General features: G+C 36.6%; 1 protein-coding gene across 16 annotated transcripts in view; it reads right to left on the reverse strand.

Annotated features, from left to right (window-relative positions):
* The window catches only part of SDCCAG8 (SHH signaling and ciliogenesis regulator SDCCAG8), a 242240-nt gene that overhangs the window by 72696 nt on the left and 154322 nt on the right, over positions 1-15222 (reverse strand). For all 16 annotated transcript variants that reach the window (XM_078357215.1, XM_035281020.3, XM_035281021.3 and 13 more), the window contains 3 exons: positions 14146-14273; positions 11881-11989; positions 1844-1975 (listed from right to left, as the gene is read on the reverse strand). In XM_078357215.1, the coding sequence (XP_078213341.1) occupies positions 1844-1975; positions 11881-11989; positions 14146-14273 (369 nt within the window). The remainder of the gene's footprint in view (positions 1-1843; positions 1976-11880; positions 11990-14145; positions 14274-15222) is intronic.

Genomic DNA, 15222 nt, shown 5'->3' on the forward strand with positions numbered 1-15222 from the left:
AGATTGTTTTGTGAATATCCATCTTCCCTATAAGGATGTAGGCTCTATTAGAGTGGGAACTATATCTACTTTGCTATTTTATTCCAGCATGTGATAGAAAATGGGAAACATAGTAGCAATCAATCAATCAATCAATCAATCAGTCACTGTGGAATGAATGAATCAATAATTTGCTACCTGACCTTCATTTGGCATGTTTATCTTTCTTAGCCTTAGTTCTCCATCTGGAAATGGAGATGATAAATGCAGCTACTGTCAAGGTTGATTCAAGGTGCACACAGAATGTGTGTGAGAGCATTTTGGGAACTCTAATGCAATACACAAATAGAAGAAAATACATGGAAACATGCCTCAGTTGCATAGGACTGGGGCAAACTATGGCCCAATGGCCAAATCCTCTGGCTCGCTTTGTTGCTCCTCTAGCTAGCTAAGAATGGTCTTTACCTTCTTAAAGAATTGTGAAAAACCCAAATGAGACCACATGTGGCCTGCAAAGCCTGAAATATTTACTCTCTGGCCCTTTACAGAAAAAGTCTGCAGACCCCTGGCCTAGAGAAGTGCCCGGGCTTAAGTAAACATTTTAACAGTGAATGAATAATTATTACTTCACAAACACATCCATATGTTGGTATTTTGATAACTGACAAGCAGTGCCATTTTCTGGCTGCCTGTCTTCCATTCAATAAAGCAAGTCACTGATGTAAAAATCCCTCTCCCTCCCCAGGATAATACGTTTACTTTGCATTTTAAAAATAGAAGGAGTCTATAAATATTTTCATTTCCTTCAATTATATCAGGAACTATTTTTGAAACAGAAAAGGCATGGATGGCTAGGGAATGGTGTGGGGATAGAGAGCTGGAGGCTATACAAACCATGTCCACTGGAAGGGTGACTGCTATCACTGTACATGCGATTGCTGCATGGAAGTCCAAGTCTACAGAAACCTATTGACTGTCTGCTGTAAAATACCGAGATAATTTCCTCCCCAGGGAATCCATTATCACACAGAAATTAGAAATGGTACGTGGATAAAAAAATAATAAGAGGCTGCATTTATTGCCAAAAAGAAATCCCCAATACTGCACAAAAAGAAAAGGATTTTGGAGTCAAAAGATCAAGATTCAAGTCTGAACTCTACCACTTATTCCATCTGTCACTTTGAGCAAACCTACTAGCCTTTCTGAGCTCAATTTCTTCATCTAGAAAAAGAGGAATAATCGTTGATGACATTTAGTAGATGGTCTTTCTGAGCCAAGTGCTTTACTATATTACATTTGATCTTTCTGTCAAAATGCAAAGTAGATGTTATTACTGCCAGTATATGGGTGAAGAGACAATCACTCAGAGAACTTAAGTGACTTGCTCAAAGTAATCCCACTAGGAAGAAGCAAAGGCTCTGTTTGTAGCCAAGTTCTGACTCTCACAATGCTGTTAGTGCAACCTCTGATGAGATATTTAACCTCTATAGACCTACTATGTGCTTTACCTTACAAAAAGCATATAAAGCCTCATTTCCAGAAGAGATGATTTGAAATTCCTCCATATTACAATTTTGCCAACTTATACCTTAAAGGAAAATGGTTTTCCTCCCTTCGTCCATATTAAATCTAATTCTATGACTTCAGAGAATAACAGAAAGAGGATGTGCTCTCCTCCTTGTGTATAATAACAACCTAAATTAAGGAAGCATAAATACCTAAAATAAAAGTCCTAGATTTTGAGCATGTTCGCTGAGTAGCATAATGATGATAAATTCTACTTATTCCGTGGCAATTCCCCTTCTGTTTGTAAACCAAACACATTCAACGCTTGGCACGTGAGTTATCATTAAACCTTGATTACCTTTGCCTCATTGTCTCATGTACTCTCCCATGCTGGACGCACTGTTCCTCCAATTCATCATTTCTTCTCTGTAACTTTTCCAATTTGTCGTATGTATACCTTTTTTCTTGACTGAGTTGAGCTATTTCAGATCTAGAGAGGTGAAAACACAAACATGATAGATGTTGAAGGTTCTTATTACGAGGGCATATTGTTATTATATAACCTTAACATTACCTTAAACTCCGTACTTAAACATAACAGTATAATGACAACTATATCCTTTGCAAAAGGAAATATTTCAGAAATTGCAAGACACATTGTAAGACTCAAGTGTTACACAGAACAAGGAATAACAACTTACTCTAATAGAAATGGAACGAGACAAAAATGATAATGATCAAATCTCTTTTTTAAAAGACTATCATTATCATTCATTTAACAAATACTTACTGAGTGCTTATTCTAGGCCAAACACTATGCTGTCAGAGAAGAAACCCTAGGCCTAATTTCTATAACAGTTTCTTTTAATTAATATAACCAGTGTAATGGCACACAGTTAAAATAAAAATAGTTCTATAATAGTTAATTTTATGTGTCAACACAGTTGGGCCATGGTGCCTAGATATTTGGCCAGACATTATTCTGGACATTTCTGTGAGGGAGTTTTTTAGATAATATTAACATTTAAATTAGTAGACTTTGAGAAAAGCAGATTACCCTGCATGTGGCTTCATCCAATCAGTGGAAGGTCTTAACAGAACTAAGAGGCTGGGTGCAGTGGCTCACGCCTATAATCCCAGCACTTTGGGAGGCTGAGGTGGGAGAATCACAAGGTCAGGAGTTGCAGACCAGCCTAGGCAATAATGGTGAAACCCCGTCTCAACCAAAAATACAAAAAATAGCCAGGCATGGTGGTGGGTGCCTGCAGTCCCAGCTACTGGGAGGCTGAGGCAGGAGTATCACCTGAACCTGGGAGATGGAGGTTGCAGTGAGCCGAGATCTCACCACTGCCCTCCAGCCTGGGCGACAGAGCAAGACTCTGTCCCAAAAAGGAAAAAAAAAAAAAAAACATGTATATAGAACAAAGATTGACCTCCCCTGAGTAAAACAGATTTCTGCCTCCAGAGTGCCTTTGCACTTAAACTCCAGCACTTCCCTGGGTTTCTAGCCTGCCTGCCTACCCTGAAGATTTTGGACTTACCAAACCTCCACAATTGCCAGAGCCAATCCCTTCAAATAAATCCACATCTATCTAGACCCAGACCTAGATATACAGGTAGATAGATCAATAGACTGATTGAAAGATACCCAGTTAGATCTATTTCTCTAAAAAACCCTGATTAATACAAGTTCTAAAAGGCATAATAATGAAACACAGCGGTCTTCTGTCCTCTGACCTCCAATCACAAGGCAGTGACAGATACTTTCAATTCTTATAAAGCTATTTCTTTTTGTATTTACCTTTATGTTTATACCAGCTCTTGTTCCATCAATTAAGAAATTTCTATTGACTTTCTATGGTAGATGAAGATTAAATTCTTTTCAATGCCCCTTTCCCCTCCTTCTATCTCTAGCTTGTCAATGTATTGACAAGTATTTCAGTTTGGGGTTCAATTAATATTCATATTTATATTAAAATCAATACTTAAATATTGGCCTTTGCTATCCATGTGGCATATTATGATGCCATGTGCCTTATGTACATTTATTTTCTCCAAACTAGTAGGCATTAGTATAGTGTGACTGAGTGACAAGACACCCTTTCTCATGGAAGATTCTCAAATATCAGTATCTGTCATTTTTTCTCTCTGGCCACTGTCACTCACGAGAAGGATTTTCCAGTTTCCTGCTGTTGTGTACAACCCTGTCAGAGGTCCAGACACTGGCTGGAAATAGAGAGGTGAGGATGTTACCTATACACTTTTTTTTTTTTTTTTTTCACTTTTTCTTAATCCTTCTACTCTAACTTTAGTGCCTCTATTTTAACCACAGCTCTCTGGTTCAATCTCTTCCAAGAGAAAGCCCCTAATCTTCTGTGTGGAGGAGGGGCAGGTACTTGGCTGCAAGTGGTGAAGGTGGAACTGTCAATTTTGGTTTCAAACTGATGATTTCCTATGTTCCACCCTTCCTTTCCAAGTTTTTCTGAAATTCTGAAAGCAGACCAACTTGCTTCACATATACGTATACACCTCTGTAGACACTGAAGGTTCGCCTTTACCCATTCTGCTAAGTCGGGTACGATTCCCCCCCATCTTCTTTCTGTCTTCATATATTTCATTGCGAGTCAAAAATATCTCCTTTGGTGATAGCTGATATTCTTCAGGAAATATCCTGTCGTTTCTGTCTTAGATGACAATCCAAGTCTCAAAACCTGACGATCGGAAAGACGTTTATCCAAGAAAAATTATATTCCTTTCCTTGTACTAAGTAAACTCTAAATTGCTGCCTGCTGCCAGCATCTGCTCATGCCCTAATGCCTAATGAGTTAGAATACCAAGTTTAAAACTCTTGTATATTATGAGTCATTTTCAGGTTAATGATCGGTTTGTTTTCTGAAGACTCCTGATGTAAAACGGATTCCTTTCAAAAAAGGATTCTTCCAGTAGGCAAGATAGTCTTTTCTTCCTGGACAGGAAAGGATTTGGATTTGCTAATGGAAATCTCACCTTAAAAATCGTTCATCCCAAGGACCAAGCTGCTCACATATATGGGGGGCAAACTCTTGCTTTTAGTTCACCTCATTCTTCATTTTGTTTTCATCTTGATTCAAATGTCATCCCAAAGGAAGCTTGCCCTGATTAGTATCTCACAGTTCTCAATATGTCAGCACATTTTTAAAGCTACCTCTAGCCTTTATGCATACATTAGCTTATAATTTATTCTTTTAACTTGTGCTCTGTGCCTTGTCTTTCCCACCAGATTCTGTATGAGAGCATGGATTATCTAATTTTCAAGCTCAGGTCAAGTGCTCAATCTACATTTGCTTCTCCTTATAAGAACAGACCTATATTTGAAATAGTCTAAAAGGAGTTAATAATGACTTACATTTCTCCTTTCAGAATCACATGTAACAAAAAATAATTTAGAGGCAGTTATAATAAATTTTTGATCTGGTATCCCTTTCAATATTAGTATCTCCTATTATACCATGCACTAAAACAAATTCCAAAAGAAGAAAAAAAAATCTTTAAGCCAGATTAGAAAAAAATGTGGAACACTGACCTATTCTCAGGCACTTTCCAAACCAAAGGGCACTTTTTAAAAGAAAAATCACATAGAAAAAAATAGATTTTACAATATTAAAAATACAAAACTTTTACACATAAAAAAATCGTATGTTGAAAATATATCATAGGTTTGTATGAGAGTATTCATTGTACCATAGTTTCTAGAAACAATCTTTCTTTGCAACCCATAATCTGAAAACCTAACTAAGAAAGCTGTCAACAGAAGCTTGGTTATATCACTTATTATTCTGATAATATGGCTATTTGTGTTATTTATTGATCTAAAACTGTAACATATTGATAAAAAGAGAGAAAACATTAAAAATCAGCATGTATGATGTGATTTATGTGATTTAATTTTATAATTTAGAAAAATATTTTGACATGTATACCAACTATTAAGATTGATTATTTCTGGATGGTAGGATCAGGAATGTTTTCTCTGTTCTTTATTCATTCTTTTCTATTCTTTCTAATTTTTTAAAAAAAGATATGTATTTATATTTAAAAAATAAATTCATTTTGAATTTGAAAAAATATCATAATAAAACAAAATGTAGATGTCACTAGTGGGAGAGGGAGGCTGTGTGTGGAGGGAACAGGGAATATGTGGGGATTCTGGACCTTCTGTCCAGTTCTGCTGTGAAAATAAAACTGCTAAAATAAAGCTTATTAATTAAAATCAATGTAAAGAACAGGAAAATATTTACAAAAATAAGACAAATAAACATTAAAAGCATCATTTCATGAAACACTAACTGTACTCTCCATCAAAATTCCAATTAAAAAGCATAAGAAATATTTAAAATATCTACAGAAGAAACACAAATGATCAATAACATTTATAACATATTCAATTTTACTATTATTCAAAAACTAGCACAACAAAACCAGATACCACTGCCAAATATTTACTGCATGCCTACTCTATAGCAAATACTGAAATCCATCCTTTACATTAATGATCTCAGTCCTATAAAGTACTTGTAAAGCTTCATTTTCTTTTCTCTGTGAGGTAAGTATGAAGTTTAACGACTTGCCTCAGGTCACCCAAGTAGCCAAGCCCAGATACAAATACTACTTAGTTCACCTCTACAGGGGTAGTTCCAACCACCGTGAACTAATGCCTCGCATTCTTTTTTAAGGTATCTCACCTCTTCTTAATGTTATTTACTAATATGGCTACATATACAGTGATTAGAAGTTAGTGTAGTACTTAAACAAGGTAAAAAACAATACCCTTAAAATGATCCATAGTCTTAGACCAGCAATTCCCTTTTAGGAACCTCTATTAAGAAAACGATCAATAATTTAGATTTAGGTATAAAGTTTTTGTCACATGATTATTGATAATGGTTAAAAATTGGAAACATCTTAAAAGCCTAATAATTATTGTACAGGCAAATCATTTAATAAGTTTTTGTTTTCAGGGTATTTACTGATATAGAAAAATGTTCATTAGATGAGCTATCAAATGAAAAAGCAGACGCAAAACTGTATATACAGTATAATCTCAATCACGATATAAATGTGTGTATACAAACACATGCATGAAAAGTGACCGAGGGGAAATATGTCAGACGTAAGAATAGTTATCTCTGGTTGGTAGTGGCATAAGAAACTTTCCTTAATTCTTCTTTGTATTTTCCAAATTCCCTGCATTGAGGATATCTTACCTAATCACAAAAATATAAATGTTCTTTATAAAGTACATATTACTATCAAGTACATTATTGCAACAATCTTTTTTCTGCTTTGCAATTTTTGTTTTCTTTATTTATAATTGTAATTTCCCTACAAACTTTCATTTTTCAACAAAAATTTGGTATATGTCCCTGCACATCATCATTTTTCTGTGTAGAGCTCACACTATGTTCTTAGAACTAGTAGTTTGCAAAGCTCAAAGAGTAAAGTTACAGGTTTTCTGTTAGTTTTGAGATACATTTGTGGCATGACTCTCCTGTGTCATATAAAAGGATAATAGACTCTAATCCATTTTCATAGAAAATTTAGGCAATTTCTGGCTTTACAGAAGCATGAACTTTCCCCTGTATTTTTATATACCAGTTATATTGTATAATTGCATTTGCATGAAATATATTTTACTACTATAATTCAGATTCAAATGATAATTGCTTTCAAAGGGAAATATGATATCTTAATTTTTTATTCTTTTAGGTTCTAGTTTGACTTTTGGTAACAATTAGCAGAGGCCAATATCAGTCTCCTCGTGTAGAAAATAGAATTTTTATAGTATCCCAACCTAACATCATCTAAACGTGGAGGGAAAAACAGTTTAACCGGGTGTGTGTTCTTCACTTCAATTAAACTTACACAGTTGGATACCTACTGTTGCCAAAACAGTAATATAATTTATACATTATAGTCCACACAGTAAAACTACACTAAAAGTCATTTAACAATATTTATAACACCATAAAGTACAGTGTTAAAATATATGAACTGCAATATGTACCAAAATTATAAAATTTGTTTCTCATCATCAGTGATTAAAACCAGGATCATTGCTCTACCCTCAATACTCACAACCCTGGTGACAGATTAGAATTCAAATCTTAATGATCAATTTACAATTAACAAGATAGAAGTGAAACAAATTAAACCAACCATTATATATAACGAGACCCCATGGACTCCCATTGTTCTTCTTAATTACAAAACACAAATCACAAATACACAATGGGCAGGGTTAGACATCAGTCCACAAGCCTAGCAACCCAGAAAGTGACAATGACAGAAAAGAAAGAAGCAAACCCACGTAGACCCTGGTTCTATCTCTACCCTGTTCTTTTCAATGTGCAAGTGGCGAGAAGCTAAAACCTAGCACACACTTCTCTCCCCTCTGTGCTGGCAGAGGCTCACTCCTCGCCAGCGCACAACCCTTCCAAGCTCTTCCCAGGCCAGGTGTTAAGACAGCACTGCAGACCGCACTGCAACGTTTTACTGCTGATTCATCTAAGTGCGTGGGGAGAGAGAATACTTCCTTCACTTTGATAAAGAAAAATCACAGTTGTACCAAAGATATTTAAATAGCTCCATTTACCTCCCTCAAAAACAACCCCATAACTGTAATAAGCTCTCAGAGTACTGGGGAATACAGAAGGAAGGGTAGCGAAAGTTTATGTGAGCTTCAACTAAAATCAGACAGAACGTCTGCCTGGTGCCAGTTAAAAGCAAAATGGAATTAATTCTCTTGCCTGACGGTCAAAAACAAGCTATATAAAATGCACAGAATCAGCAGCTCATTTTTAGTTTTAAAATGGGATGTGCCATTCACAAACCCCAGGGTTACAGGCACCACTACGTGCAGTGTGGAACACACACAGGGCGCAAACTACTGTGCTAATCACTATGGAGGCTTCCAGAAAACAGAAGCAGTCGTCGCTGCCATAATGCAACTTAGGGTCTACCTGGGGAGAAAACACATACAACAGACACACACACACGGAGGTACCATTTCAAAACATTTTCACAGAGCAACAGAGCAGCCTAGCGCGAGGCTGGGGCAGAGAGCAAGGGTGTAGTGCACACTGAGCCCAGGCTGTCAGCTGTCCCGTCATTCTGCATGGACTCCAGTCAAATGACTAGATCTGTGAGTTAAAAGCTTATTTTAAATGGTAGAAATCCATTTGTTTAGTTGGCATTTTGAATAACAAGGCTCTTAGAGTAATGTTGCTAGTAACAGAGGAGGGAAAAATATGTCTTAATTATTGCCCAATACAAAATAAATACACTTACTTTCAGGAAAAATTTTACTCCAATACTCTGAGGAAAAGCTGGATCAAAATTACCATATGACTGCATAACTATTTTGGAGACTGGGTTTCCACAAGGACAAAACTTTAGAAACTCCAAGGTTTTCCTCACCTCAAAGCACAGGGCAAATGATTTATCATCCCAAGTCTGGCATGGGGTATGCAGAGGCACAGTCCTGGAGGGCTTCAGGGGTGACTACATTAATAACTTGTATTTTAAAAGAAACAGTCTGAGCCCTTCAAGTTTTATAGGTGCTTACAAAGCAGAAGGTAACATCAAAATAAAACATTCAATTTGACATGAATGAGTTAATGAGTTGTTGAAAATGTCATAGTAGGAACCAGGGAGAAATGAAACTGGAACTAAAAGAAATCAAGAACAAACAAACAACCCTAAACCCACAATTTGTCCTTTCCACTGCCTTCCTGTGAGGTGCACAAAATGCACTTTTTGTAAGTTTTAGGGGCCCTTAAGAGTTTTAAAAATAGCAACAATTTATCAAGTGTTTACTAGTTGCTAGGCCTTGGTTCAAACTGTAAAGTTAGAATAGGTGCCTATTTTAATGCATCAGATCTACAAAATACAACTAGATGCACATTTTCCTGATCTGGCCTTTTGAAAAAGGCTTGCATTGTGGCATAGACTTATTTCTGTCAGCATATGACAGTGAGACTTTCCCTGGCAAAGACAACAGCTATGTGAAGTGATACCCAAATTACCAGTCAAGACCCTTAAAACAATGTCACCAGTGAAAACAATAGCAGCTACTGTGTATTACTGTGTGTCAGACATTGTGCTGGGCATTTGATACATGTACCTATGGGTATCTATATATGTAATTCTAATCCCCACAACAATCCCACACAATGTGGCTTTAGAAATGTTTTTACAGAGGGAGAGGCTGAGGTTTGGGGAGATTAGGCTATGTACCCAAGGTTACAAAGCCCCAAGTGGTAGAGTGTGATTCAAAGCTAGTTCCTCTGAATTCCCACGTGTTCCTGATTGCACACTGCCTGCCATCAACAAAGGCACAGACAGGCATCAGAAGTCAGGTCAGGATGTGGGAGCAGCACCACACCTATCTGTTGCATTCATTTATCATTCATTCATTAAGTGCCATCTATGTGTCAGATACAAAAGAATACATCCAATTTACAAAGTCGTGTTCAGGAGCTGGAGGAATGAGAAGCAAGAGGAGCTGCAGAGGTGCTGAGTTAGACCAGTACAGGCTAAGGTGACAGATCTAGAGGAGGAAAGAGAGGGCCTAGGGGCACAGAGTGGGTTAGCCGTGTCACGTGCCCAGGATGCTTACTTCTCCACGGGAATTTAAAGGTTAGTTTTTCCTTCCCAAACTTTCCCATCATTACTACTGTGGCTTGAATTTTCTTTAGCAATAGATGTAAAATACTGTAATTACTGTAAGAAAGAACATATACTTTGGAACCAAAAATACCTAGGTTAGAGCCCTAACTCTCCCACTCACCAGTTATTTAAACAGTTTTGGTTTCCTTATCTGCCAATGAAGATAATAATTCCTGTCTCAAGTTGTGGTGAGAATTAAATACCAAGCACCTTTTTGTCTCTTTTATAGATTAAATTTCTCTAATTATGTCTCCTTGGAGAGCAAGATCAGTAATCAATCACAAACCAATTTTAGACCTAACACATTAATACAAAACCCAGATTAATATAATTTTATCCATAAATGATAGAATCTGGTTTCTTTGCTTCTAACAAATTACTTTTGGATCTATGTGCCGCAAATCAAATATTTCTGGTTAAGTATAGCTCCTGTTGATATTTTATGGGTCTCTCTCATGACAAAGTCATTTGGCTTTCCAGATCAAATTTCCTTGAAATATCTGGTATTTTGGCACACAGGTTTTCCCCTACCAAAATACAATTATTAGTATATGCTAGGAAGGTGTGCATGTCAGAGTACATTCTTGGTGGTTACAGGAGCCTCTGCCTTCCTGTGAGCAGGGAGAATTGGATGCATGAGCCCTGTGATGCCCCAAAAGAATCAGCGATGGGGATTCTATCAGCTAAGACAGTTTGTTGATGCAGGATCCCAAGATGGAGCTCAGAGTGATCAGATATGCTCTGATCCTCCTGGAAATCCATTCTAAATGAAACATGTAGGTTAGTAGTTTGTTTGCTGAGCCATATTTCTTGCTCTCAATAGATCTAAGTGAGTTTTGGAAAAATACAGAAGAGAAGACACACAGGCTATTTTTTGTTTAAGTTATCATATAAGGTAATACTTGACATCTTATCAGTTACGTGAATATTGCCTTCTACAGTTCAATTTAAAGTGATTCTGTCCAATGTCATTCATTTACAAAAGCAGAAACTACAGTCCAAGTGGGTCAAATAAATTTGTCCAAGATTATATAGTTACTGCCGGAGCTAAGATGAGGACTTGGGCTTCTTGCAGTTTAGAATACAAAATAATTTATTCATTGAGATAATCTGACTAGAAATTGTGTAGAAAAAAGCCATTAAGATTCCAATCAATGGATTTATAAAAGAGTAGTATGCCTATAAAATAAGTGATGGCTGTTCTATTAAAATATTAACAATTTGAAGAGAGGGGAAGAATAGTTTTGGTTTATTTATTTCAAAGTATCATCTACTCTTATCTTACTATATACACATTTCATCTGTTACCATTTAACCTAAGATAGCTTTTGAGTTCATGGTGAATTGTAACAATAGATTAAAATGTGTTAACCATGTCCATGTAAGATTTTATAACTGCTTGGTTTGTCTGCATCCTTATGTCACTACCATGTTGATCCTTGTTTTCTGAAATTTCAGTTTTCAATTCTAAACACTAAAAAGTCAAATAATAGTATATACACATAATCGAGAAAAAACATAAGTGTATGGACAATTAAGAAAGTGTCTACATGGAGAAAATATTTTCAAAGAAAACATTAGCAGATACCTAATTTTGACATTAAACTATACAACAGTATAAATGCTGTCTTTTAAGGAAAAATTAGTCACACAAACAGTGCTCTTGAAAGTATTCATAACATCACCTACCTGCTTTTTTGAGAGATTTGTTCCAGTTTCTTGGCTAATGTACAGCATTCTTCCTTTAACTTTGTCAAGAATGTATTCTGGGAGGTCAGCAACAGATACTGTTCATTTTCTAGAAATAACAATAAACCCCACCAACATAAGATGTTTATGGTTGTAGCTCTGCAGTGCTTCCATACGTAGAGTGATAAGGTGCTTAGACCCTATACATTTCCTGTAAGCCACTAGATCACCTCCAGTGTCCTAAGTCAGAGGACTGATCATCTGGCAACACACTCAATCTTTTGAGTCATTTATTTTCAACATAATTATACACCAGAAACATTTTTCATCATACCAGCTTGGTGTAACATTTTAACATGTTAATAAAGTGTCAAATACCTCAAGTGGAGTCATAGATGCTTATATCTCTGTAATATGCAAGATATTATATTTTTATTTTGACAATTTTACTATAAACAGAGTGTCAAAAATTCTCACAACCAGATAATTCAAAACTAAAATCATCGAGGACTTCTCTTCTACACTGTAATTCATGCTTCGTTTCATATTTGCACACATGGTTTCCTACCACCACCGCCTCCAATCCTGCATATACTTCTCTAATTATGAAGGTTAAAATGTGTATTTTCTTTAGAATTTTAATTTCATTGTCAACAGCATGAGCTTCAGTGGAGATCTGGTCAAAGACACTGAAAGCAGTGTGATTTTGTGTGTGTGTGTGTGTGTGTGTGTGTGTGTGTGTACACAAGACAAAAGGAAATGTTCTTAAGGTGGTTTTAACGGTTAAATACACTCTAATCTAGTGCTTAGTTTCTGCCCAAGACTCTGATAACTTGGATCATGCTGGCAGTGGGGGCAAACAATAATTTATCCTACAATTTCCTCTTTTTGTTTTAGTGGAAAAACATCTACTAAACCTGGTGAATTTTCATTTCTTCTGGCCAAATGCTGTTAGAAGAAAATCTCTACTGAGAGTGCTAGAGGGAATTATGTGAGTCAATATGACATTTGCCTCTTCATAAGTAAATAGATTATTTAATGACTTGCATGTTAGCAATTTTTCACCCATCGGATAAGAAGTAATTTTTAACTGTATCATCAAATACAATATATTAATACATTAAATTATATGAAAATTACCTCTAAGCATAAGTTTTAAGAGTCCTTTATTTCTTTTCAATTTTACCCAATAATTGGCAAAAAGCATATAGCATACAAATCAAAATAAATCCAGGCACTAAAATTAAGCAACATTTTTCTGGAAGAGACAGGATCAATTAAACTTTTGTTTTAATGGTACAATCAGTGTGGAGTATGCGGTGTGGAATTATAATGACTGACACTGTCTTGTTTTGACTAACACTGTCTGTGAACACACAACTCAAAAGTGAAAGAAACCACATAATGCTCTGACTGAACAAATCAAACTGTCTATTTTCAAAGTGCATTTTACTTTCAAATTAAAGGTAAAGAGTTACTGGCCAACTCAGTCTGCAGAATAGTGCCAATGTGATGAGAGATGGCAATTTTTAGCCAAGCTGCCAGCTGTGGTCAATGCCTTGTATTAGTGAATTTTAACAGCAGTTGTGAGAACTTGAAGAATGCAAAGGATTAAACATCACTCTAGATTGGGTTGGGGGAGGTGGGGAAATCATACAAATGCTAAAAATGTTCGAAGCTGCAAAGATTAAATAAAGGAACATATCAATTTGGAGCCACTGAATTACATCCAGCTGCGACAGTGAATTAAGAACCGATTAATGGCTAAAGCTTTTCTCCAGTTTGGATGCTGAAGCAAACTCATTAGGCTTTTAGAGCAGCTATAATGTGTGTACTGTGGGAACTGTTCAATGCTATTCAGGAGACTCTAACTGTAAGCTCAGAGCATTTCCCGCAGAGCTTCTGATGCTATTTTCTTTATATAACATGTGTGCCTGAAAACCCAGCCAAAAACAAGCCCTTTGTTTTTCTACTTTGTTGTGGTCTCTCTCAGCTTTACGTTTCTTGAACACAGGTAAATAAACTCATAATCCAGATGGTGCAACAGATGTGAGAGCAGCACTCTGAAATCAACAGACAGTGGGCAATACTTTCCATTTTCTCTTTTAAACGCTAACTAATATGTAATTCGGAATCTCCGGTGTAGTTAGCATCTGCTCCCTTCGGCCAGCCAAAGGTTACAGGTGTTCCTGATGTCATTTCACAGTAAGGCGTGGGCCTGGCTTGCGAGCGAGTGCCCAGGCTCTAATCTTTCCTACCACCTACCAGTTTTGTCATGCTGGGCCTCCATTTGCTGTATCTTCTGTGTCAGCTCCTGCTCTCTTTGCTGGGCCTGAAGGGCTTGGGCCTTTGCTTCCTTGCTAAAGCTCTGCTGAATGCTATCTTTTTCCTGTCTGCAAAACAGAGAGGAGACATACAGAAATTTAATCTGCAGATGCACAAACCCCCGTCCTGTCCCCTTATAGAACAGAGAGAGCCGATACGCAGTAAATTGTTAAGCATAAGACAACGACCTTTCTATTTACCCTCCCCCACTTCAGGGGGAAAACCTAAACAACCTTTCAAACGATGTTAAATACGTGCCATCAATTCAAATGGACTAAAGTTTGCAGCACAAAAAAAAATCGTAACTAAATAATGGTATTTTGTAACTTTAAAGCACAAACCTTTTTTTCTCTCACAAACATTCTTAATGTTTTATACTGCCAATGAATCCTTCATCTTCTGAATGATCAATATTTCCTAAAGATACTGGAATTCTAGGAACAGCATGATTAGATTCTTAATTTAAGCAAAATTTAAATTCTTAAAACTAAGCTTTGCAGACCACTTCTGTTTTTACTCCTAAACTTAAAATGGAATCTTAAATATAATGCAGGAGACTCTATCTAGAGGCGAGTAAACGATTCTGCAGTGCCACATGCATGTTTTCACTAAATATTTTCACACATCAGGCCATATAATGTGAATATAAATATGAATATGAATATGAATAACTTCCCCAAGCATTTCATAATAAAATCCCTATTGGGTCACGTTGAAAGAAACTGTAGGATGAAAAGCTTCTGTAGTGAGACAACATCCCATCGTACTGCGATAGCCCTTGACCTGTCCCACTGGGTCAACAACCAAGCACAGTGGCTCCAACAGAGAGAAACTTCCTCAACAATTAGAATCTGGGGAACGCAAAGGGCCTCATTGCTGGCAGCACGGTGGATACTGACACTGTGTGTGCACGTACATGTGCGCGCACACACACACACACACACACACACACACATTAGGAAGGTTCTTTAAACTCTAAATATGGGCAAGTGATATAAGGACTTCCTTCAATTAACT

Source organism: Callithrix jacchus, chromosome 19 (genome assembly GCF_049354715.1).
Source record: "Callithrix jacchus isolate 240 chromosome 19, calJac240_pri, whole genome shotgun sequence".
NCBI lineage: Eukaryota > Metazoa > Chordata > Mammalia > Primates > Cebidae > Callithrix > Callithrix jacchus.